The sequence below is a fragment of the Nothobranchius furzeri genome, chromosome 1 (assembly GCF_043380555.1).
Source record: "Nothobranchius furzeri strain GRZ-AD chromosome 1, NfurGRZ-RIMD1, whole genome shotgun sequence".
NCBI lineage: Eukaryota > Metazoa > Chordata > Actinopteri > Cyprinodontiformes > Nothobranchiidae > Nothobranchius > Nothobranchius furzeri.
Window position 1 is genome coordinate 45,266,462 of NC_091741.1, and position 27,082 is coordinate 45,293,543.

At 42.5% G+C, this 27,082-nt stretch overlaps 1 protein-coding gene across 1 annotated transcript in view; it reads right to left on the reverse strand.

Moving 5' to 3' along the window:
- Positions 1-27,082, reverse strand: part of snd1 (staphylococcal nuclease and tudor domain containing 1) — a 225,577-nt gene that overhangs the window by 178,527 nt on the left and 19,968 nt on the right. The window contains exons 10-11 of the mRNA XM_015959730.3: positions 25,096-25,200; positions 1,764-1,865 (exon numbers count right to left, since the gene is read on the reverse strand). Coding sequence (XP_015815216.3) covers positions 1,764-1,865; positions 25,096-25,200 — 207 coding nt within the window. The remainder of the gene's footprint in view (positions 1-1,763; positions 1,866-25,095; positions 25,201-27,082) is intronic.

Here is a 27,082-nt window from a genome sequence, read left to right on the forward strand (position 1 = left end):
TGGGTTCTGGGGTGGTGGGTTGCTTTGCTCAGCGTTGGGCGGGGGAACCTGCTCATCAGCACCCCAGCAGAAAGGGTTGAAATCTGGGAACCGGTGATGGTTGTACCCCATGTGCAGCAGTACCGGGACCAGAGTGAATAGGGTGGGTATGGGGAGCATGAGTGGGTGTCTGGCGTGCATTTTTGTAAGTCTTTGGTTGTATGTGCATGTGTGAGCATGAGGGAGGGAGTGTGTGACTGTGTTTGTGTATGACTGTATATGTCAGGTGGGGCCATTGACTCCTCTCTTCTCCTGGGACTTATTTTGATGATATAGATCTTCGTCTCCCCTCCCCCTGCCACACCTGGTGTGGAGCGTGGTGCCTTGGTCTGCCTGAGTGTTCGTGGCTCCCGGGTCAGGGGGTTTAAGATTTTTGGTGTCTGCCTGATCAATCCCGGTGGCGGCCTGGTGGGGTCTGGGTCCCGGGCTCGGCCGGCTAGGGGGTGGGAGGCTGCGGGTGGGCCTGTAGGCTTGCTGTTGATATCTCCCGGGACTCTGCCGGCTGCTGGTTGTGGCCCCCTGGAGCGATCCTAACCCTAATCCTAACCCTTACCACCTAGCAGTCGGGAGTGAAATTGTACCAAAATAAATAAAATAGTTACATTTAATTTCGGTATAGCACAAAATAGTTCGATATTTTAGCGCATCGACATTATCTTACATACCTACTGAACGCCGGCACATTTTCCAAACATTGATTTACCGTAACTCAGCAATGTTTGTTCCATCAGGAAAATAAATCTAACTGTTTCTGATAGAAGTGAAATTGCACTTTCAAGTCAGCGTAGTGGTTGCGATAATTCCCTTTCCACCGCTTCAGGAAGCCAGTAAATCAGCCCTTTTGTCCCTTCCTCTCTCACATAAGCGATGTAAGGAGAAGAAAATAAACGACAGGAAAAAAAGCAGAGAGCAGCCATCAAAATATTGAGCGCAGCAGCGCAACGAAAGTAAAAGAGAACTGTAAAAATGGCCAAATGTGTTGCTGCGTCAGCTCAATTAGTGGTCACTCGCTGCTACTGTCGCAACACTTTTAATTTGGGGAAAACTCTTAACGTATAAAGAAGTGGCCACGAGAAACACTGCAAAAGGATCCAGCTTTGACATTCGCATAATGATAACTCAATCAGAAAACGACGAATCACTCAGCCCTAGTTCCAATTCTTTGGTATGCTCTTGCTGTACGTCTAGTTCCAATTTTTGTAAAAAGTTCTTCTCAAACAATCCAAGTAACTGTCAGGGTTGTTGTTTTTTTCTCTCTGGTTCACAATCAACTTGCATTCATCAGTTGATTTGAAATTCAAAACAACAAAAAAAGACAATTCTAAAGTCCCGCTGTGGGTTTCACTGTGTGCTGGCTTCTGCCGGGTCAGATGAGAGTACATCATAGAAGCCCCCCCAGGTGTACAAACCCAGTAGATCAATAGACACAAGAGGGGAAATCAACACTGCTTGTTTAAAGGGTGCGTCCAAGCCAACACTAAGCCCCAGGGCATCTAGAATGAGTACTTAGTATTCATGCGGAGAAACACAAGGAAATGGATATCCAGCTCTGAAATGAGTTTGTCTATCAGTGGAAGCAGGGAGAGGGATGTGGAGTGTAGAAACAGCCACTTTGGTTAGCTTCATGTAGAACTATTACCTAATTCAAGACAGTTGATTAGAGGAAATCAGGCCAATTCTCACATGGGGGATGCACACAGAGAGGATGAGTGATTTGTTCCTACCTTTTTACCGATAAGCTTCTTCCTCAGGAACTCACGGGCCTCGAACATGTAGGGGATGTCATAGAGAGGACGGAATCGTTTATCTTTGTCCTTGTTCTTCTCCTGAATACAGATGGAGGTGGGATGGCACAGAAATTGGGAAGGTGGGTCAAACGGATTGGGGTGGGATTGTGCAGGAAGAGGAGAAAAGGGAAGGATGAAAAAAGAGGCAGAAAGTTATTCACTTTGTACTTTTGAAAGTTTGATTATCTTTCAGAAAAAAACATTCATATTAATGGGGAATGGAGACTAAACCAAGTGAATAGCAGCATCACACACAAAACTTGCATTTTCAAAAAAAAAGCAGAGGTTCACTGTTGCTCCAAAAGCGTGTAGACAAACAAATACACCGGTATCTTTTGCTGGGGCGCTTCTTTAGAAAAGCACAATGACACGGTAGAAAAATACGCTGCAAGCTCTCACGGGAAGAACAGGGCTATGGGTGACATCACCGGCCCTCCCACACTCCTCTCAGAACGCCATCACTACCTGTCGTACAAACGGCCTCCAAAATGCACACACAAGCTGGGATTAATTCCTCTTTTCCCCCTTCTTCTTAATGGTTTTCATTCATTTTTAATGAGTGGTTCAGAGGTGCCAGGTGTGGCACACGGCGAAGCAGATCGATATTGGGGAGAGGCACGAGGACAAAAAGGACGTCTGAAATTAGGGCTCAATCGAGGGAGACTAGATTAAGTTTTTGGGAGGCTAAACGTTCAAAAAGGAAAAAATAATATCCTGAAGTTGCAACTGAAGTAATCTAGTCAGAAAATTTTTGATTGATTTTAGTCGTACCAAATCTCTCAAATAGAAGAATTGTGTTATTGGCTTTGGTTGGATTTAATAACTTTTGAGTTAAATAGGTTTTCTGTTTCTTTCCTTATGAAGTTACTTCCTGCCGGTCCTCTTTCACAACCCGAGTCAGCAAAATGTTCAATCTCCGAGCAGACCGCACACATTTCCAGCAGCAGTCCCTCAATGCCGAGCCAACAATGGATTCTTAGGATCCCTTTATCTCTCATCCACCAAGTCAGTTGGAGTCATCTCCACTTTGGCCCGAGTGGCCGACTCAGTGACTGTCTTCCTTTAATGAAAACAACTAGCATCATTTGGACTAAATACACTATTTTTTCCCACGACTTCCAAATACAAGAATTGAGCTTTTATTATGTAAAGTCTACTCGTGTAAACGCGGTTAGGATTCAGATCAACAGGACAAAACAGAACTATTTTCAGAAAGGGGGAAGAAAAGGATAACCAAAGAGGTGTGGGAAAAATGATTTCTAACTAATAAGCTGTGGAAAGGCAGCCATGTCACTGTGGGGAAAGAGTGTAAATGTCAGAGCTGTATGCCAATTAGACACTAGGAGAGGAGAAAATAAATCACGTCTCTGTAGTGTGCACAAGCCAGAAAGTGACAGAAGCAAGGGTGAAAATTAAAAAATAAAACAAGGCTGCCACTAAGAATTTAGATGGTCAGAAAGTCCGCGTTGCTAACTGAAGCAGATCATGTTTCACAATGAGCATGGTGAAAGACTGTTCCGTAGTCATGGGCAATTCAAATCATTACAAAATAAAAAGGCTTTTGTGCAATAATAGTTCAAGAAAAAAAACACTGACAAGTGTAATTATTAGATTATGAAGCTTTATTCACCAGACAAAATGGCATCGGCTTCATTAAATCCCTCCAACCAGACAAACTCATCATCCATAAAGTGATATTACGCTGCAGCAGAGAGGGTACAGAACGAGGAGACTAGCTGCTACGTCTCAGCTGTAACCCAATCACAACAGTTTGCACTCGCTATCCTCGGGGGGAGTTCTGTTCTATTTGGGGTGAATTTCCTTCATTCTAAATTACCCACTAAAGCTCAGGAATCGTCTGTGACTACTGCAGAGGCATGGTGCATGCTGGAGTGTACAGTGTCGCAGGGCTGCAGGCTCCGAGCCGAAAACGTGGAGACGCTACTTCTGCCTGGAAGCATTTTCAACTTCTAGAACATCGAGGGAGAAACCATGACTCAGGAGAACGTCATGTTTTCTGATGCAGGGAAGGGAGTGTACAGTAATGGGCATCCGTTTAACATTTTACGGATTGAGTGGAGTGGAGTTTAGTGCAGAACCTCTCTTTTGGGGGAAATGCTCTGCTGCGTGCATGTGTCTTAGACAATGAGGACATTTATTTTTGATAAACTGATGCTCTGGGAGCCTTAGACAAACAGTCAGTGTTTACTATTATATGTCTAACAACAGGATTCAAATGTCCATGCATAAAGATTAAATGGCTTCTGAGTTTTGGGGCAGAGGGAAAGAGATGGCACAAGAAAGATATCCAGCCCAGGAGGATCATGCTAGTTGTGGTTTAGAAGAGAAAAACTTAATAGAAGGAATTATTTAGATCATTATTAAGGAGACTTGAAGTGATTTCACAGGAGATTTTGTGGCAGGAGATAAATATCAGGACTGGGAATCGCAGCAGTCGTATCATTAAGAAGCACATTAAACCAAATGTCAGCTAAAACACAACATTAGCTGCCTCAACAAGACAGGCAACACGATGCGTTTAATTCCTACATCAGGGATAGGCCATCCTGGTCCTGGAGTGCCACTATCCAGCATGTTTTAGCCCCAACACATCCAAATGAATGATGGACTCACCTGTTCACCAACTTACCATCTGCAGAAGCCTGTCATTCACCTACTGATCAACTGAGTATATCAGGTGTGTTGGAACAGGGAAAAAACTAAAACATGCTGGATAGGCGCACTCCAGAACCAGGACTGCCTACTGCTGTTCTAAATGAGACTGTCGGACCGACCCAGAGGAATAAAAAAAAAAAAGGAAAAAGTCTTTTACTTGCTATATTTTTATACGATTTTCTGTTTATTTAAACCAAAATGAGCACCGTACCAATTATTTTTTATTTGTTTTATAACATGTCCATTGTAGAGAACAACAGATGAATTCTAAATTAAATATGATACATAATCCAAGAGCATATTTATTTGATCAAAAACCAAAAGTCATCGTTACTCTGAATGCTAACAAGTCACGGACTTAGTTGAAAAGTGAGCCTTAAGACTGAACTAGCCAAAAAGCGAACCACAGCTCTTCCTTTTTGTCATTTAGTGATGATGATCCTTGAAGTAAGTTCTCTTTTTAGTAAAGCAATGCACCTCACGCATGTTTTGCCACTCCAGCCCTTCCTCCTCCATCTTTCTGCAGGCTTGATGTCCATCATCAATGACATGTGCCTGGCTCCATCTGTGCACCAAAGCTTTAAATACACTAAAATGGTCCTAGTGTTTACCACAACAGGCATTTTTAGAAGCACCGTTACATCAAAAGATAAATCATTCAACTGTTTTTATAAGTAAAATTCAAATAGCTTTTTTCATGTTAACAAGAATATAAATGATTATTTTAGTAAAAATAGCAAAAGTTGAAGACTATTTTACTTACTTATCCTCTTTCCATAAAATGCTGTTGCTGGTGAGCCAGCCATATTGACTGAGGAACAAAAGGGACTTCCCAGCATGTGAACATATCAAATGACACATCACTGGAAGACCCAGGATGTTCTCTAAAGAGCACTGTAGTGCTAAACAGGGTCACTCAAGAGTGAAAGGAGTCAAAGGTGAACAAAATGGTGAACCACTCCCCCAGGGGATAGGTCAGAGGGTGGAGAAATAATTTCACCTGTGTGTGACGACTAATGGGACTTTAACTTACACACCGTATTACCATTAAAGCTGCTACAGCGACTCTACAGAACAAGCTAGTGTTTGAACGCAAACATGGCCACTAACCCTTCCCTTAGGTATCTCCCCTGAGAAGCAGCTGCCAGAACCAGAAACTCGCATTACCAGAAGAAACAAGAGAGTGCAAAACACCAGTCGCCACTTTCTAGAATCAGACCTATTTGGTTATCTGTGACTTCAAATTGTGCTTTTTTTGGGGGGGGGGGGGGGGCTCTGGTAGTTTGTCCTAAAGTTGAAGTGGTAGCAGCCAGGTGTTTCTCATTTTCAGATATTAAGCCACAAACCTCTCACAGCAGTGGTGTTCTGTTGCAAAATACGCAAGTGCATAATGAATGGAGGACCCAGGAAAGTGTGGAAATGTGGCAAGACAGACAACCAGATGGTCCAATGGTTGCTTATGTTATTGGCAGAGGTTTTTAGACAAATGCGAGAACCAGGTTTTGTTTTTTTTCTTTTTTTTAAATCTCCACAATAGATTGTTGAAAAAAATTTTAAGCTAATTTGTTTTCCAAATTAGCTTTTGCAGCTTAAACGCAGCTGCCTGTTAAAATGCCTCTCCACTATTAAAAGACTGAAAGATCAATCATCTCAGACAGCAAGCAAGGATTGTGGACTTCGTTATTTATCAGGTGAAAATTAAACACCAGGCTTACAGAAGCTACTTCATCATATCAACCCTTCATTAAAATAAAAAATAAATGCATTTGAGTTAAGATCCATAGTAAATCAGCTCTAAATGAAGAAATCTAGTAGGAGAGTTTACTCATCCTGTAATCTGGTTTTCTACTGCATCACTCATGGATTTCTTTTCTTTGCCTTATTTTAAATATTTCTCAAATGCTCAAAATTCAAACATACGATTGTTTTTCTGTCTCACAATCCAATATCAACTCGGATCTAATTCTATTGCAGCCAATTGTATATTGTTCTCTCGTACACTCACACAAACAAAAGAGCAACCAACGTCTCTGCTATTTCTACACTGACTAACAAACAGGGACATCCTGCCAAAGACATATTCACTCAGTAGTGAGGAAGGAAAAGCGACTACCGATCTGCACACCGGTGAATCACAAGATGGGCAACGATCCACTGCAGTCTTCGTGCACTAAACCTTAAAGGATGTTTTGGCTAACAGAAGGGATGCTCTGAGCCCTCAGCTTCAGATTTATAGTTTATTATTGATGAAATAATAACGATGTGTGTGTGTGTGTGTGTGTGTGGGGGGGGGGGGGGGGTCGTCCTATGTATTTTTGAAAGGATGATGAAATGTTGACACAAACCTAACATCTTTATGTTTATGTTTATTTATTTGGCAGACGCTTTAATCCAAAGTGACACAATTATAACCTATAGGGCATGTTGTGATCTGTGGGGGAAACCGGAGTACCCGGAGGAAACCCACGCATGCATGGGGAGAACACGCAACTCCACGCAGAAAGGCTGCTGCCGAGCAGAGTTTCGAAACTGCAACCTTCGTGCTGCGAGGCAACAGTGCCAACTACTGCGCCACCATGCAGCCCCTTTTAGTCATGTATTTAACACCACTGTGATATTTGGTGTACATTAATGTGTCTGTGCCCCTTATGTTGCATAGTTCTGGAAACCCAAGTTTCCTTTTATTCCTGTTTTTAGTGGATGAAGGTTGCAATAAAGCTTACTACCTATGCGTGTTCACCTGTAATATTTTTATTCCTTTTCTTTAAGTGTATGTGCTGCTGGAGCAAGAGAATTTTCCCACTGTGGGATTATTAAATCTAATTTATTCTAAGGTTCACGTTTTTCATGGAATGATGGTGTTCCGAGGTTCAGAGCCCAAAACGGCCAAGAGGAAGGCGACTTTTCTAACAAATAAAAGCACCAAAAAAAACAACCTAAAACATCACAGGCAGAATCCTTTTTAGGAATAAATACATAATCCTGCCATTTTTTATTAAACTAGTTCTAATCAATTAATATCAACATGAATAATTGAATCCTGACAATAGGAAAGTATAATAACAGAAAATGTGGTAAAAATGATGATTGAGAACAGAGACTGAATCAACTTAAAGAGCCATTTAAAAGTGTGTCGTAGCTTTCTGAACCACCTCAGTTTGGATAAATAGAGTTGATGCCCAACAGGACTGATAAGCTAACAGCTAGTCAGAGCATTGCCAAGATTGCCGTTTTGCTTTCATCCAAGTTTCCTGGGTACATTTTGGTGCTGCTGGTGATGTTTATGCTTGGAAACTGGAGTTCCTGTTGGATGAGAATGTGAAAGTTATTACATCTTGTGGACTGCCGAGTTGTCTCCTAAAGATTGTTTCCAGAGTGCTTACAACTTCTGACGAAAACAAACTCAAGTACTTTCCCAGCACTTTTCAAAACCAATTCCAGCGTCTAGGACCAATGATGGTACATGAACAACGTATATGCATTCAAAACTAGTATTTAATTTCCTGATATCTACAATAAAATAAAAATAACAGATTCAATCTTTTCAAAGTATTCAAGCAACCTGTTAGAACCAAGCAGGGCTGGGCGATATGGACCAAAACTTATATCTCGATATCTTTTTGCTGAATTCCGATGTACGATACATATCTCTATTTTTCCTCGTGTAAAATATTTACAAGTTAACTCACTTCAAGCTGTTGAGAAATTATAAACATAAATCAGTAGATTAAATGCATAAAAATGTACCGATTCTTGTCAAACTAACCTTAGTGCCTATTCTCTGGTACAGCTGTCTGTTAACAAACACACAGTTGAGAGCTACAGGTGGATCAAATGTCCCACAGGCACTTTTAATTAATGTAAAATTGTTTAAATTGCATCTAGAGGTGGCCCATATCATATATTTCTTGTCCAGAGAAAAATAATCTATCATGTTAAGCTAAATTTATGATGATGCAATTGCATCTACTGAAGATCACATGGGTCATGCACCGTGGAGTTATTTATCAGGGCAAACATGGCTGGAATCGAACAGTATTGGCTCAAATAAGCGATTATACTATAATGACTCAAGAGTCTCTGGTTGCTCTTTTATGAGTATTATTTTCAGGCTACTGTCGCCGTAACCCACGCTTTACAAACTCTTACCTTCTTCAACAGAATCGCTCGTAACGAAGTATTTACTAGCATAGTGTAACCCAGAAGCTAGAACCTTAATGAGGTATTAACTAATTGGCTTACTAATATGATCCATCCTCAATTCAGATAAAATATAAAATATAAATTAAGGAAATTAACAATACTAATTAATAGATATCTAAATAACTAATAGATAATAATTTCATAATGAATTATTGGAAGGGTGAATAACTAAAATAACGAGTTTAATATTAAACATCGGTTAAAACAAGAATCTTGAACATCACTAACAGAAACAGAAGAGGAAAGCTGTATACTATTGGTCCAGGTGGGAATCTGAAATTTCATTGGCTGAGAGAAATAAGTCCCGCCTCCACGAAATAAAACCGTGCGACGCAGCTGAGCGAAAGGAGAGACAAACGGCTGTGCAGCACGCAGATACAGAAAGCAAAGACTGAGCGGTTAGAGAGAGAGAGAGAGAAAAAAAAACAACGGTCGAGGCCGTGAAGAACCCTGATTTGGGTGCCGCATAGATAGAGGGAGAGGCGGACTTGACTCCTTCTAATAAGAGCTAGGAACTTGGAACCAACGCGATTTGTGTGGAGACGACAGAGTGAACCAATCCTATAGGAGGGAACCGTTGGAGCGCGTTGGCTGGGTTTTTTTTTTCCTTGGGTTTGATCCCGACTCCTATGATCACTCACTTGGAACGAGAACTGGATTTCTTCCTGACGAGGGAGATGGCGAGCCTTAACCACTGAACGAACCAGGACATCTCAAGTAACTGAAGAGCAGACTGCTCTCTTCTGTGAACAATCTCAACGGTGCGGTAGGAAAAAATCGCACCACCGGACTCTGACTTTCACCCCAAGCGTGGGGATTTGACTTGACGCCGGCTGACTTGTGACTCATATGATCAAATCTCATACCGACCATTTTACTATTGTCGATTGTTTTCATCTGTTTTTATGTGTTATCTTTATGTGTTATATCTCCCATTATTATTAAAATTCAGTATATAAACCGTTTCATGCTATACCCGTGACTCCAGTCATTCTTAAACAACCTCCAATTCTCCCCGAACCTAATTATTGGCCCATTTGTTTATTTTTTCTTTTAATTATCTTATTGTATCCTGTAATCCGGTTACATAAAACTTGGCGAGCCAGCCAGGAGAATTGTAAAGTTGTTACCTTAGCTAACCATTGACTGACATCATAAGAGTGCCTGGAGGTCACAGTGGTTTGCCATTTTGGCATTATTGGTACTTTTGAGTGTTTTAAAATGGAAGTTGTGAAAACAGAAAAGGTCAAAGTTTCAAATGCTGTTTTAATCAGTGGGTTAACTGATACAGACCTTGATAACGAAGTCTTTGGGTTTATGGAAGGATTCGGACCAGTTAACAGGCGCATTAAGTTACCAAACTGTGATCAGATTATTGTGGAGTTTCAACATGAAGCCACTGTTAAGGAATTAAAGAAACAATGTTTACCCTATGACAAACCTTGTACTAGGAACCCAGATGTTTTCTTTCATATTCAAGACCTAGCCAGCGCGTACAGTCTAGAAACTAGCACATCTGCCACTGATGCCTATCTGTCAGAGCTCAGGGACATAGCTGCGCGTAGCAATCAATCATTTAAAGACCTTCTAATGGAGGAACTGGCAAAAATTGGGGAATCTTTAGGAAGGGATACCCATGCATCTGAACCAGTCACTGAACCAGAGCCAATGCTCCATAGTGACCAAGTTACATATTCCCTGCCTTTAACACCAGAAGTTAACTATATGAACAACTCAAAGGACAATTGTCCACCTACAGAGACTGGAAAACAAAACCCTTGCATTCCACCAAATCTTTTAAACACACCTGAGGTTCAGCGAGTTATTGTGGAACACATTGTAAAAGCAGTGAGGTTATCCCTCCGCCTACTTCACAATACAGACTAAAACCGTTCTCAGGGCGAGTTCCACACCCTTCTTTTGAAACTGACTATGATACTTGGCGTAGTAGTGTAGTGTTATGCATAAATGATCCTTCACTCACCAAGTCCCAAATTGTACGAAGAATCGTGGAGAGTCTGTCAGCCCCAGCAGCGAGCATCGTTAAAGCTCTTAGTCCAAAATCCGACCCGGAAACGTACCTTGAACATCTCGATTCAGCTTACGCAGCTGTCGAAGACGGCGACGAGCTCTTTGCTCGCTTCTTAAACACAAACCAGGACAGTGGTGAAAAACCTTCCGATTACTTTCAGAGGTTATACACCTTGTTAAACCTAGTTATTCAGAGGAATGGAATTTCCTCCAGTGATGCCGACCAGCAGCTGCTCAAGCAGTTTTGCAGAGGCTGTTGGGACAGCTCGCTGATTTCAAACCTGCAACTCGAACAAAAGAAAGACAACCCGCCTCATTTTACAGCACTTCTCCTCAAACTGCGCACTGAAGAAGACAAACAGGCTACTAAAGCAGCACGCATGAAACAACACTTAGGGGCACAACGAACTAGAGTGTATTCAAATGTGCAAACAACATGCTCTCAGAGTAAAAACACTTGTGAACTGGAAATAGATGATAACTGTGATGACTTACGCAAACAAATCGCTGAGCTCAGGAGCCAAATTGCACAGCTTAAGGTTAACAACACAGATAAAAAGGCAAAGAAAACTCAAAAAGAGTCAAAACCCCGTGTGGGGACTAAAATTCCAGATGAGCCCAAACAGATTCAGCAGATAACAGCAGTGGTGCCCAGACCAAAGCCTGGATACTGTTTTAAGTGCGGAGAAGATGGGCACATAGCTTCTAGCTGTAGCAACGAGCCAAATCCAGCACTAGTTGCAACTAAAAGACTTGCTCTTAGACAGAAGCAGCGCGAGTGGGAGATGTCAAAGCCAATTGCTCAGTCTCCTCCTTTAAACCGGTAGAAGCTCCTATCGTGGGACAGATAGGTGCTAAAGTAGAACCAAGTCCCTCTAAGGAAAGGACAGAGAGACTTTTTTGCAAGCCAGTTCATGCTCATTCAGTGCCAAAACTTCCCAAAAGATTAGTGGGTGGGCGATGCACAGCTACAGTCTCAGTTAACAGTGTTGAATGTAATTGTTTACTGGATTCAGGGTCCCAGGTAACCACCATTGCCAATTCTTTTTACCAAGAACACTTACCTGACCTCTCAATTAAACCCATCAGTAATCTGTTAGAAGTCGAGGGCGCAAACGGTCAAGCAGTTCCTTATTTAGGATACATAGAGATAAGTGTCACATTTCCAAAAGAGCTCGATCAGTCTGGACTTGAGTTACCTACCCTTGCGTTAGTGGTTCCGGATATAAGCTCAAACTCTGATACACCACTACTCATTGGCACAAACACACTCGATCCTTTGTATGAGCAATTGTCTGCCAATAACTTACCTGATTCCAAGGCACTCTCTTATGGGTACCAACACGTGCTAAAAGCCTTAGCAGTCAGAAAAAAACAAAGCAAAGATGGACGAGTTGGTGTGGTGAAGCTTCGAGGGAGAACCCAAGAAGTTCTCCCTGCAAATAAAAAACTGTTACTAGAAGGGTTTATGCAACCCAGCCAAAACAAGCATGAGCCTTATGCACTCATTGAACAACCCACCAATGGTTCTCTACCAGGGGGTATAATTGTAGACTGTTGCCTCATTTCCTTACCTTCACATGGTCCATACAAAGTACCTGTTGTACTAAGAAACGAAACTAACCATGACATCACATTACCCACTAACTGTGTGATCGCTGAGTTAGTTAAAGCCGATCGTGTTATGCCATATCCAGAACCTGACAAAAGTGATCAGAAAGTACTTGCGGCGTGTAGTTCGCAGCAACAGACTTCACCTTCAAACCCTCCTCTCAGTTTTGACTTCGGTACTTCGCCCTTGTCCGAAGAATGGAAAGGGAGGATCACCAACAAACTTAACACTTACTCCGATGTGTTTTCGCACCACGATCTTGATTTTGGTCATACACAACAGATAAGACATCACATCAACTTAAAAGACGAGACCCCATTCAAACAGAAATCTCGGCCGATCCATCCACATGATTATGAAGCCGTGAGAAAACATTTGGAAGCCCTCTTGGAAACCGGTATAATAAGAGAGTCGGAGTCTCCATTTGCCTCACCAATAGTGGTAGTTCGGAAAAAGAATGGTGAGGTACGTCTATGTATAGACTATAGAAAGCTTAATCTGCAAACCATTCGCGACGCATATGCCCTGCCTAACTTGGAGGAGTCCTTTTCTGCTCTCGCTGGATCACAGTGGTTTTCTGTGATGGACCTCAAGTCAGGTTACTATCAAATAGAGATGTGTGAAAAGGATAAACCTAAAACTGCTTTTGTTTGCCCGTTTGGGTTTTATGAATTTAACCGTATGCCACAAGGAATAACAAATGCTCCAAGCACTTTCCAACGGGTTATGGAAAAGTGTATGAAGGACATTAATCTGAAGGAAGTGTTAGTTTTCCTAGACGACTTGATCGTCTTTTCCAACTCCTTGGAAGAACACGAAACCAGACTTTCTCACGTTCTTGAACGGCTTAGAGAATACGGACTCAAGCTATCACCAGATAAGTGTCGTTTTTTCCAGACATCTGTGCGTTATCTTGGACATATAGTATCTCGAGATGGCATAAAAACCGATCCAGATAAGGTGGAAGCACTCAAAACATGGCCGAAGCCTCAGACTTTGAAGGAACTCCAATCTTTCTTAGGATTTACCGGTTATTACCGACGCTTCGTTAAAGATTACTCAAATATTGTCAAGCCACTAACATCTCTCACGGCTGGTTATCCACCCAAACGGAAAAACTTTAAAACACCACCATGTAGATCAAAGTACTTGAACCCCAAAGAACCCTTTGGGAATCGTTGGAGCCAAGACTGTGAGAAGTCCTTTCAAACTATTATTGAAAAACTTACCACTTCGCCAGTTCTTGGCTACGCTGACGCAAAACTCCCATATCTAGTACACACAGATGCTAGTACGACCGGACTCGGTGCAGCGCTATACCAAGTGCAAAACGGTGTCACACAGGTAATCGCTTATGCAAGTCGCGGTTTAAGCTCTAGTGAAACTAGGTACCCTGCGCACAAGTTGGAGTTTCTAGCCTTAAAGTGGGCCATAACAGATAAGTTTCATGACTATTTGTATGGGAACACATTCACTGTCATTACTGATAATAATCCGTTAACTTACCTCTTAACAACGGCAAAACTCGATGCAACGAGCTATCGTTGGCTAGCTGCGTTGTCCACCTATAATTTTGACATCAGATACCGTGCAGGTACACAGAACGTTGACGCGGATGGCCTGTCTAGGAGGCTGCATGATAAACCTGAAGACAACTCAAAATTCACTGAGGAATGCCAACGACTAGATGAGTTCCGATCTCATCTTTTATCCTCTGTCAAAGAAGTCGAGCTTCAACTTCAAGCCGAAGCAGTGAAGGCAACATGCCAAAAGCACATGGTCTTGGATGAGACTGATTCTCCTTGTGGTTTAGTTCAGTCACTTGCCATGTCTGCAGCGGCCATTCCAGACCTATTCCAGTTGGAAGACAATAGTGACAGTTTCTTTGCTGTGCCCAAGTATAACCATGCTGACCTTGTCTCCTTGCAGAGGAAAGATCCAACCATTGGCCGAGTCATTCAGCTGCTTATGACTGACAATAAACCGCCAACTGATACTATTGCAGAACCCCCGGTGGTTCTTAACCTTTTGAGAGAGTGGAAACGGTTTGAGTTTCAAAATGATCTACTGTACCGGAGACGCCAATTAGGACCAGAGACATCATTGCAGTTAGTCTTGCCTGATTCATTACGTTCAACAGTCATGCAAAGCCTACATGATGATATGGGGCATCTTGGGGTTGAACGTACGACAGATCTCATTCGGTCCCGTTTTTACTGGCCAAGAGTGGCTAATGATATCGAAATCAAAGTTAAAACTTGCGAAAGATGTATCCGTCGGAAGGCCCTCCCTGACAAAGCTGCTCCAATGGTGAGTATTACCACCACCAGACCTATGGAGTTAGTTTGCATGGATTTTCTCTCCATAGAACCAGACAGTAAGAACACTAAAGATGTCTTAGTGATTACAGACCATTTTACAAAGTATGCAGTGTCCATCCCAACCAAAGATCAGAAAGCCACCACCGTCGCGAAGAACCTGTGGGAACATTTTTTAGTCCACTACGGGTTTCCTGAGCGTCTTCATAGTGATCAGGGACGGGATTTCGAATCACGTACAATCAAGGAACTTTGTTCTTTACTTGGTATCCGTAAAGTCAGAACGAGCCCTTATCACCCTCGTGGCAACCCCGTTGAACGGTACAATCGTACATTACTCAGCATGTTGGGAACTTTACAAGCCACTGAGAAACATCACTGGCGCGATTTTGTAAAACCACTTACTCACTCGTACAATTGTACAAAAAATGACGTGACGGGATACTCTCCCTACGAGCTAATGTTCGGTAGGCAGCCTCGGTTGCCTATAGATATTGCCTTTGGGTTACCGCATTTGAACAAGCCCTCTATAACTCATTCTCAGTATGTTAAAGAACTGAAGAGTCATCTGGAACAGAGTTATGACATTGTCATAAAAAACTCTCAAAAAACAGCGAGGAAGAACAAAGAACGGTTCGACAGAAACATTCGTGAGTCCACACTAGGTGTGGGAGATCGTGTTTTAGTCCGAAATCTTCGCTTAAGAGAAAAGCATAAATTAGCAGACAAATGGGAGCAAACAGTGTATATAGTTCTCAAACAGATGGAAAACTTGCCAGTATACACTGTAAAACCAGAGAACGGAGAAGGACCCAACAGAACACTCCACAGAGATCTTTTACTGCCTTGTGGTTTTCTCTCTTCATTAGAAAATGAAACAGAACGCGTTACGAAACCTAGCAGACCTCATACAAGACAGAGTTCAGCCTTAGAACCTGACCCAGATGAGCCACTTGACGAAGAGGTAGATGAGTTTTATTACTCTGATCTTCCACAAGTGCTAAATCGACCATCCTATCAAATAGCGGTCACCTTGCCAAATAGGGAACTCATAGCAGATTCAGGACCGGTAAATAATATTCAACAACAAAACACACTATCCTTACACACAGGGGATCGCAAGGAACCAACCTTAGCTGGTAATGAAAATGCTGAATTGTCCTTACTTGACAAAGGCATCAACACCGAAACATTCTTACCTGACAGAATGAGTGAAACTGCGACATTCTTACCTGAAAGAGTGAAAGAAGCAGCAACATACTTACCTGAAAAAACGAAAAAAAACGAAGTATACTTACCTGACGTAGAAACGGGGGATGAAACTAACACAAACCTACCTCAATTGGATGGTGTCCTAAAGTCGCAGCAACGTGATGTAAGTTTTGAACCCATCATACACGATCAGACACATACATCTGAAAAGACCAAAGTCTTAGAGAATAGCTCATCAGCTCTGTCGGAAACAGAGAGCTCACTTCGTCCTGTCTCAGTTGAGAATCAAACCGAAACGGATGAGCATGATACTGTGCAACCAGAGATGTATGTCAGGAGATCTGAACGAAGTAGTCAGCCTCCTCAAAGACTAACTTACTCTCAATTGGGCAATCCACTAGTGACCGTAGTTAGGTCCCTTTTCCAAGGACTTAATAAAGCTTTTATTGACTCTCTTACTCAAGAAGTTGTGTACCCCGTAGAAACAATGCACAGGGACGTGCATGATATTTAATGGGGGAGGATGTAACCCAGAAGCTAGAACCTTAATGAGGTATTAACTAATTGGCTTACTAATATGATCCATCCTCAATTCAGATAAAATATAAAATATAAATTAAGGAAATTAACAATACTAATTAATAGATATCTAAATAACTAATAGATAATAATTTCATAATGAATTATTGGAAGGGTGAATAACTAAAATAACGAGTTTAATATTAAACATCGGTTAAAACAAGAATCTTGAACATCACTAACAGAAACAGAAGAGGAAAGCTGTATACTATTGGTCCAGGTGGGAATCTGAAATTTCATTGGCTGAGAGAAATAAGTCCCGCCTCCACGAAATAAAACCGTGCGACGCAGCTGAGCGAAAGGAGAGACAAACGGCTGTGCAGCACGCAGATACAGAAAGCAAAGACTGAGCGGTTAGAGAGAGAGAGAGAGAAAAAAAAACAACGGTCGAGGCCGTGAAGAACCCTGATTTGGGTGCCGCATAGATAGAGGGAGAGGCGGACTTGACTCCTTCTAATAAGAGCTAGGAACTTGGAACCAACGCGATTTGTGTGGAGACGACAGAGTGAACCAATCCTATAGGAGGGAACCGTTGGAGCGCGTTGGCTGGGTTTTTTTTTTCCTTGGGTTTGATCCCGACTCCTATGATCACTCACTTGGAACGAGAACTGGATTTCTTCCTGACGAGGGAGATGGCGAGCCTTAACCACTGAACGAACCAGGACATCTCAAGTAACTGAAGAGCAGACTGCTCTCTTCTGTGAACAATCTCAACGGTGCGGTAGGAAAAAATCGCACCACCGGACTCTGACTTTCACCCCAAGCGTGGGGATTTGACTTGACCCCGGCTGACTTGTGACTCATATGATCAAATCTCATACCGACCATTTTACTATTGTCGATTGTTTTCATCTGTTTTTATGTGTTATCTTTATGTGTTATATCTCCCATTATTATTAAAATTCAGTATATAAACCGTTTCATGCTATACCCGTGACTCCAGTCATTCTTAAACAACCTCCAATTCTCCCCGAACCTAATTATTGGCCCATTTGTTTATTTTTTCTTTTAATTATCTTATTGTATCCTGTAATCCGGTTACAATAGCAAACCACAGTGGAAAAAACCGGAACCGGAACAACATTTCTCCCCTGTTGAGCTTGCCTTCAAAATAAAATGTTAACCCTATAGTTTACTATTCAAACCCTTACAATATGTTTGAGGTTCTTTGGCCACTCCGGCTATTCGTACACGTTTCCTGATTACACGGGGGAGGGAGGGGTTTGGCTAGTCTCTCTGCACAAACAGGATGGAAAAAGAAGTTGGCGTTGAACGTCCCCAAATAATTAAAAACCAGGACCCCAAATACAAAGTTTAGAGCAGCACATTTACCCAGAGGCTCTCAGATTGAGCAAACTTGTGAGAATACATGTAAGTAATAGCCGCTTAGAGACATAGCAACATGTTGCTACCATAGCGGCTAATTGCTAGCATAAAAGTCTTACCAGTTATATCGATATAAAGATATAAAGTCATCTTGTATCTTGTTTCAAAATTATATTGATACATCACCCAACCCTACAACCATGTGTTTAGCTGCACTCAGACCACTTCTCCAAACATGGTTGTTCAAGAAACTGGTGATGCAACATTTCTTTAAAAACCACTGCAAGCAGAGATGAGTTATGGAGACACTGTATGTTGCAATCCAATGAGCCTCAGTTATTCCAATACCATATATAAAGGACAATAGGACTCTAGAGGCTCTCTTTGGTGCCGTCAATGACCTAACTTAAACCAAATGAGGACAGTTATGCCACTTACACGCGTCCCGCCCCAGCCTGGCTGCGTTCTTCCACACTGCCTTAGGAATGCCAATGTGATTGAGTACATGGGCGGTCTCCAAAATTGGCACAAAAAATAGATAGTCATGTCATGAGCGCATCTCCTTGCACATCTACGAGCATGTGGGTGGGACGAAAGTGCACAAAGAAGTCTGAGGTGTCTCCATTATTAAACAAAAGCAGCCTGAGCAGTCTTGCTTTTTGGAGACTGATGTTGCATCCTGCTTTGCTGTCTGGCAGCACTGTGTGTGTGCGTGCGTGCGTGCGTGCGTGCGTGCGTGTGTTTCCTCACAACAGTAAGACAACTAAACAAAGAAAAACGGCTTCAGTCAGAAGCTCGTTAACTCCCCAGCATCCAGAATTATAATGAATCGCATGTGAGAATCACCCGCGGGCTGATTCTGCCAATCGGAGGCTCCCCCTAAAGGTTGGCATAATTTTGATCTGGCCAATCGGTCAGCAGTGGATGTGTTGGACAAGTTCGGCTCCAGGCAGACCGCCTCGGGAGGAGGGCTGAAAAGGAGTCTGGTTGCATGTGAGAAGGACACGCCCAACCCAGTCCAGGTGCAGTAGAGCAGATGCTAGTGTGTAAGTGCCAATATTGTACAAGACCAGTGTAGTGTCATGAATGTCCTGTTTTTGACCTAAAGGTCATGATCTGCTGTGTCTGCTCGAGCAGAGACATAAAGTCTCTGACAGCCTTATCTACATGAGATAGTGGCCAAGGTCTTTCATGCACTCTGCTCATCTGAACTGCTTTACCAAGCGAAGACAAGAACTATTCTGATAAATACGTAATCAACAACTTTGTTAATTACCAATAATAATGTGAACCCAATGTTAAATCAATCTGTGAAACGACAATGTTAATTACTAGATATTATAATCCTGTGATCAGTAGTATAATACAAGTTATTATAACATTTGCACTAGACACTAAAGACACGTAATGCTAAAGTCACACGACACATTTCCTTTTGTCTCACCCAATCAGAGCCTTCATTTCTGGGGCTAGGCGTGGTTATCTGTGGTGTTTGTATAAATCCTCTTTTGCATGTCAAATTCTGATTTGCCAGTAAACCAAAACATGACAATTATAAAAACTATCTCACGCCACCTTTTAGTTAGTTCAAGCGTTCTAGAGGAGTCTCGGACAGGCCATCCGGACTTCCTCTTCAGCCATAAAGAACCTCAGACAAGCTGGATAAAATCTGTTGCAAGTTACACCTGATCGCAATGGTTCCTTCAGAATAAAAGCTGAACCTCAACGACCCCTTCAGGGTCTCGGAGATGCCCGTGATAACCTGTCATGACCTGGAAGCATTCCAAGACTAGTTTGGTCAGCACCGCTGCTTTTCTACTAGCTTTGGTACCAAAAAGGGTCCACGAGGACCTCGGCATTCTGGATCTGAACGAAGGCTTCCCCTGGGTATGTAGACCGACAGATGGCGTTTCATGCGCGTTATAAATCTCCCACTCAGAACTAACTGCTTCTCCAGATCCGCTGGTTCTGATAATAACATTCCACACTAGCGATGGGTACCGAATTCGGAACTTTTTAAGGTACCGACCGAGCACCGATTCACGTAATTTCAAACGGTGCCTTGTTTCGGTACCCGTCCTTCATAACGAGAACTTGCCTAGACAGCTGCACATGCGCAAGAGCGTTACGTTGTTGGTTGCTGCAAGCCAGTTGTAAACAGAGCAGCATGGTAGAAAAAACGCACGCTAAAGCTTGGGTCCACTTCACTAAATGTGACGGGTAACTGGGTGATGATGAAACCAGCGACAACAATCTAAGTGAGACATCCTCATCTTAATTTGCTCCGGTAGGAAAATAAAATGTTTAAGATAACGTTAGCTTGATATGTTAGCTTCCGTTTCGCTAATGGTGCGTTCGCTTTCTCCTCGGAACTCCGAATTTCCGACTAGAAGAACATGAACGCGCTCTAAAGTTTGGCTTCACTTTACTAAATGCGACGGGTGATTGGGTGAAGATGAAACCAGCGACAACAATCTAAGTGTGAGGCATCATCGTTTTAATCTGCTCCAGCAGCTAAATAAACTGTTTAAGATAACGTTAGCTTGATAAATTAGCTTCCATTGCCACCGTTGTTATCAGCTAATGGTGCGTTCGCTTTCTCCTCGGAAATTCCAACTTCCCAGTAGGAAAAATCAAATGAAAAAGGACGGCAAAAGGAATGAAGATACACAGTAAATTTAGTTCACAGTAAAGATGTTTGCTTCAGTTTAATTATCAGCTTATAAAACTACAAGGACGATGTTAAAATACAAACAGTTGTATGTTATTTATTGTGATATTTATCAAATATGGTTATATGTTGAGAAAAATATATATTTAATTATAAAAGAGAATTAAAATATTAAACACTCAAAAGTATCGAAAATTGGTACCGTTAAGTACCGGTATCGATTCCTGGGTACCGGGAATTAGTACCAAATCGATTCAAATGTCAAAGGTACCCATCCCTATCCACACACACCATCATCATTTCACGTCTCACTTTACCTTAGTCCGTCAGTACACAGTCTTGTTTAAATTGTGTAAAAATAAATTTAACTATTTTAAATCTGACTCTCTTTCCTTGGAGTTAATACGAAGTGTCACTTAATCCCTGCAATAAAAAGTTCAGATCTTCTGGTTAAAAATAGTCAAAGTTCCATCAGATTGATATTTCATATTTCTATGGAATCTAACATTTTATGGCTCATAAAATAAGATGTAAACGACTCATTCTTTACACCAGTCAAACACAAAAAAATACAATGAGGCAGAGACTTCTCTCCACTCTATTTCCACCAGACTCGGCCCGCCGTACATGTTAGAGATTTCAGTGCAAGTTTAAAATTTTTTTTAAAAGGGATTAGAGGGAATGAGACAAAAAAAAAGCTGACTCCAGCTAACTCCCAAGCTTAAAATATCTCCCATCTGAAAATACACAACAGCTACGCTAAAAAAGAAGGGGGAAAGGAAGTTAGACAAAAGCCAGTGAGGTCACATGTGTCTTATACAGGCGGACACCACTGGTCTAGTAATCCGTCAGTCTGAGCACAATTAGTAAAGTCATGGGGGGAGCGGGGACACAATTTTGGGAGACAGGGAGACGAGAGGGGCTTGGCAGGACTTGTCACAGTTCATCAGTGCACTGGTACATCGCATCTGGCCTTCTTACTACAGAGCAACACACACACACACACACACACACAGAGAGAGAGAGAGAGAGAAACAATTGAACTTGCTTGCAGAATAAATGGTCTAACTATGTGCATACACATTGAGATGCAGATAATGATAACTGGCACAAAAGAAGCTTTTGCCTACAAACGGTTTACACACACACACACAAGTTTAACCATAACAGACTATACAGCAGGCCTGTAATCGGCCATCTTTGAGCACAAGATCTGACGCCAAATTTCCAGATGTTTCCTGACCAAGGGTAACCAAGCCTAAATGAGCTTGTTGAGGTCTCTGCCACACAGTAAGAAAGAAGATAGCTCACTCGTGGCAATGTTAGCACACACGAGGTCTGTGTGTGTAGTGCCTCTGGCTGGGAAACACCTGCTGTGGCCTCCTCTTGTCTTGACCTTAAGATCAGAATCACCCCTTTAACAGTGTGATGCTTAGGAATCCCACCCTCCACTTTCATGTTTAGCTACTAAGCATTTGGTCTTCATGAGTGCCTTCGCGGATAATTTGGTGATGAATTGCAATAATTTTATTGGCTGTCAAAGTCGCTCACACCAAAAAGGAAAATTTAATTGTTTGCAACAGCTTCCAAAAACGGATAAATTATTACATCTGCGTGTGTATAGGTGAGCGGACCGGGACATGAAATGAGGCTCCCTGGCTCCTTTTTACTCAGTGGCCTAATTAAACACTCTGCTGGAAAATGGGACATAAACTTCTTGATTGCACGAATGAATGCAAAAACATTTCTATTTATGCTCCACAGTAAACAGAAAGTTCAAAAAGTTCAAAAGAAATCTACAAATCTATCACAACTCTGTCTTGCTGCCATAGCGACAACACTCAAAGCTGAGCCACCCGCACTGCAGACAGACAGGCAGGCGGCTCAGACAGAAATAACTAGCTAACAAACACCAGCAGCACGGTGTACAGCCCTTATTAGGATCCCCAAACGCAGCATATGCAACCGGAATCTGAAGCTGAATATGCTTCAGCAGCACAAAATAACTTCAATCAGAAAACTATTCATGCATGTGACATGCATTAGGTTCATTGCTAACCAGAACAGATAGCAATGTGCTACGATGACCATTTGCCAAGCTAAAAATTACATTATTATTATTATGATTATTATTATTACTATTATTAAAATTACTACTGCAGAATTTACATTAGTTTTTTCCCACTAGCTCATGAAGGCAGCACTCCAACAGGCTGATAATTTAAAACTACACAATTAAATATGTATGAGGTGAAATAAAGCACTCCACAACTGTTCCAGTGTCACATCAACACACACACACAATACACACACACACACACACACACACACACACCTGGGCTCCCTCTACTGAGCTCACAGCAACATACGACACTGTAATGAAGCACAAAACACACTGCTGAAGCATCTGGCAGAGGCTAAAACAGAGCAGCAAAAAAAGAGCAGCACGAAGGAAAACACAAATGGAAAGTTGAGGATCAGAAAAGGGAAAAAGCCAGAAAATGTGAAACTAAAATATGAAAAGTAAAAATAGGGAAAAAGCAAAAAACATTTGGGAAAAGAAAAGGGGATGCCTGGGTGAGTTAGGACAAGCTGCAGAGAACGAGAGAAAACAGATTATTTGGCCCAAAAGCTTGTTACAACCAAAGAGTGCAAAGGGCATCAGTGTGGCTCGACGTTGTGACCACAGTGTGCACGACCCTAAAGGGAAAAAGATGGCAGAAGATGGGAGAGCAGAGAGCAGATGAAAGGCATCTTAAAGTGACTTTTCGGACTTTTGAATTTTTATGCTCGCGATAGCCCCCTCAGGCAAAAAGCGTAACGGCAGCTTCAATAGTAGGCTTGTGCACGAGGTGCGCGTGTGTTTGTGTGTGTGTGTGTGTGTGTGTGTGTGTGTGTGTGTGTGTGTGTGTGTGTGTGTGTGTGTGTGTGTGTGTGTGTGTGTGTGTGTGTGTGTGTGTGTGTGTGTGTGTGTGTGTGTGTGTGTGTGTGTGTGTGTGTGTGTGTGTGTGTGTGTGTGTGTGTGTGTGGCCTGGAGGACAGAGGACAGGAGAACACGCAGCTAATTAATTAAATAATTTGGTTCTGTACCTTTCTCTTCAGCACAGCCGACAAAGGTTTATGATGGGTCAGTCCTCCTGCATGCTCAGATCATTCCCTTCCCTTGATTGAAAAATTGTTCCAAAATGAAAGTTGAGCCCATATCTTTTTTATCTGTGAATTCAATGCCGTTCGGCGAGTCTCAAATAAAAATTTGGGCATCTTACTGTAAAAAAATGTACCATTAATGTAAAAAATAAACTCTAAATAAACTATGTTCACACCCAGAATGGAACCCAGGTCTTCTGCACGAGAGTCCAACATCTTACTAGGTGAGCTAAAGTGCCAGTAACATTTGACATATCTGTAACATTTATATCCTTGATGGCAGCTGAAACAACGTCAAACCAAAGAACGGTTCAGAGCGAAAATGGCTATTTTGTTGCTAATTTGCAGGAAATATCTAGAAGAACGTTCTACAGAAAGTTGCTAAGGGTCCTCAGAAATGTAGCCAAGTTTGTCACTAGGCGTTAGGAACAGCGACAAAGTCGCTGAGTTGGCACTACCTCACTCTCTCTGCTGCTAAAGCTACTGATAACAAATGCTACGGGCTATGCCTGAGCGTGAACGTGCATGAAGCAGCCTGCTCGACCCGAGCATCTCTCTTTTTCTGTGATTTTACAGAAAAACAGGCAATCACAGTAAAAATGCCAGGGCTCATTCTACAGGACCAGGGCATTGCAGGAGAATGTATGAAGAAGAAATTTATTATTTCTATACATGTTTTGACTGTCAAACTTCCTTATAGTCCCTTTAATGATGAGAGGCCCTAACAATGCCAGGGAAGAGACAGAGAATGACGAGGGCAGGGAATAACACACAGAACAGGAAACCATGAAATGAAAACAAACAAGGAGGAAGTCAATAAAAAGAATTAAAAGTGACAAAGGGGATGATTAGAGTGGCTGCTGTGACAGAAGCACCACACCTCCTTTGTGTTTTAGGTTTCAGAAAGCCAAATGAGAGACAGGACTTTCACATTTAGAAAAGGAAAATACTCGAGCAGTTTCAGACATAAATGGTGGCTAATAAATGATTTTTAAATTCAAGGATTTGCTCTAAAATAACTGAGGCTTCATTATATCTATTACAATCCCCGTTTATGAGACGATCCAGACATCTGTGTCTAGGTATCGCTGCACACACGCATTTTCTTTCTCTCCACAGCCAGCTGTGATGATAAATTCCCCCGAGTCAGGAGATAAATGCTATAAGCATGCATACATGTGTGTTTTTGCGGTCTTGAAGTGATTCTAAAAGAAAAACAGGGAGTGTGTGTTAGGGAAAAGTAAAAAGGAGGGGGAAATCGATTAGCCTCACTCTGCAGTGCTGCATCCACTGGGTGTGTGCAAGTGTTTTACTGTGTTTGAGTGTGTCGCAAATGTGGGGCGCCACCAAGTGGTCAGAATTAGTCCCAAAGCAGAGATAAACAACAGTGTGCATGAAAGAAAGAGGGCAGACGTAAAAGGAATGAGTAAATATTAACTGACTCATAAGAAGCTACTCAGTCTGTGCTGAATAAATAGACAGATGAGTTTGTACCTCTCCTTCATTCCTAGGAGCTCGAATGCTGGACAGGTGAATGGTTTTGTACTCTCCCGAGTTGAGCTTGACCACCAAGGCATCAGCGTTGACGACCTGCATCACCTGCGAGAAGGAAACACAGAAACACCAGCTTTTTAACACAAATTCTGGAACGCAGAAAAGACACAAAGGTAAAAACAAACCAAACATCTTAAGGGGCTCGACACACTGCTGCAGGGCACAGCCATCAAAACGCTAGCGCTGCAATTTGTTCAGCGAGCGAGCAGGAAGACCGGATGGAGAACAGGAAGTGAAGGGACTAGAACGAGATAAATGAAGAGGAAGAGATCCAGTCAAAGGCAGGAGGAGGGTGACGGTGCACAATCTGTGGGGGAAAGGCATCGAGTGTGCGGTATGGGGCGATCCCTGGCTGTGTGAGTCAGCTACAGGCTCCCAGCAGGCTCCCTGAGGACGTTTTGTTATCAGGGGGATAGGTAGAGAAAAGTGGGAGAGTTTGGGGAAAATGCTTTAAAATAGTAATACAATTTTATTCTACTGAAATTATTTATATTTTACTGTAACTAAAATGATGTTAAGAGCTGAGAATCACGTGTGGATGTCAAATACAGCTGTTATGGTTCACCAACCCTCTGATTTACACATTTCTGACCAATATAACAAAATATGACTGTAAAAATAATAATGCTAAAAAAAATGGCCTTCAGCACGAGAACGTCTGTCTGCTGTCGCCCTGCAGCGAGACAGACTGGAGGTATGATGCGATGGAACCCTACGCCCATAAGTAGGCCACTTAGACGAGACGGACAAATCAATCGCCCCACACATGACGCCACCCACGCATGTTTTAAATCATCTAACCGACCGTGGCTCAAATGCAGCTTGTGTTCACATCAACAGCCTCAAAGAGAGACGCAGCTCTGGGCTGCTTGGGTGGTGTGGGTGATTAGTAGTAGAAGTGAAAATTAGAAACAAGATGAAAGTTCCTGAACGCAAACTGCAGACACAGATCCAGGTGTGTTAAGCTCACTGGGACGTTCATTATTCTATGGAAGAACATCAGACTGTCTTTGCATTTGCCACCAGAGAACAGAAATTAGACCAACCCACATGCTAAATAGGCTGTCCACAACAGCAGCCAAAATACATCATACACTAATCACTGAGCTGAGAGGGAGATGCAGACATAGGGAGCAGGAGAGAGAGAGAAAGAGATGAAGGGGAGAGGTGTAATAAGTACGAGGCAAGGAGGGTTGCATGTACACACACACACACACACACACCAGCCTACACGACTTCACACAGTGACAAGGTCATTGTGCGACCTGCCTAAGTAAATAAAGTGCAAAGGAGAGAATGTGGCAGGGACAGAATAAAAATGGCTAAGCGTTTACTGGCTAATGATCAGTCCGAAGAGGCGAGATGAGAGCCGCGCAGAGGGGGACAATCAACACGCACGCACGGGGGAGAGAGGAACAGCAAGACGGAGCGAGCCGGGGGAGACGGAGTGAAATCTCAGAGCAAATATCACAGAAACAGAGACGCAGAAAAAGATGGGAGAGAAGATAGAAAAGCGGAGCAGAAAGTAGCTGCCACGAGGGCCGAGTGAGCAGAGAAGACAAATAGGCAGGCAGCGTGACTCACTGGCCTAATCCCACATGAGAGGTGGGGATCTACTGCCACCATCTGCCCGTGGCTGGCATGACAACTTCAGCAGCCAGGTTCAGTTACTGCGCAGGAAGGATCTTGGCCACGGTCAGGGAGCGTGTTGGTTGACACCCGAATCTATTAAGTGGGTTTTAACCACAGGGCCGAGCTAAGGCTTCGCCAAGACTCGGTCATTACTCAGGTTCCTTCACCTCCCTCCACAGCAACACCTTTGAGCTGCCAGTCAGCACATTTTACCAGTCTACGTATGTAGTTTCCCAAACTCCTCGTGGTGTGGGCAGAAAAATGGAACAGATTTTTCATGCAAGTCGCAGAATTT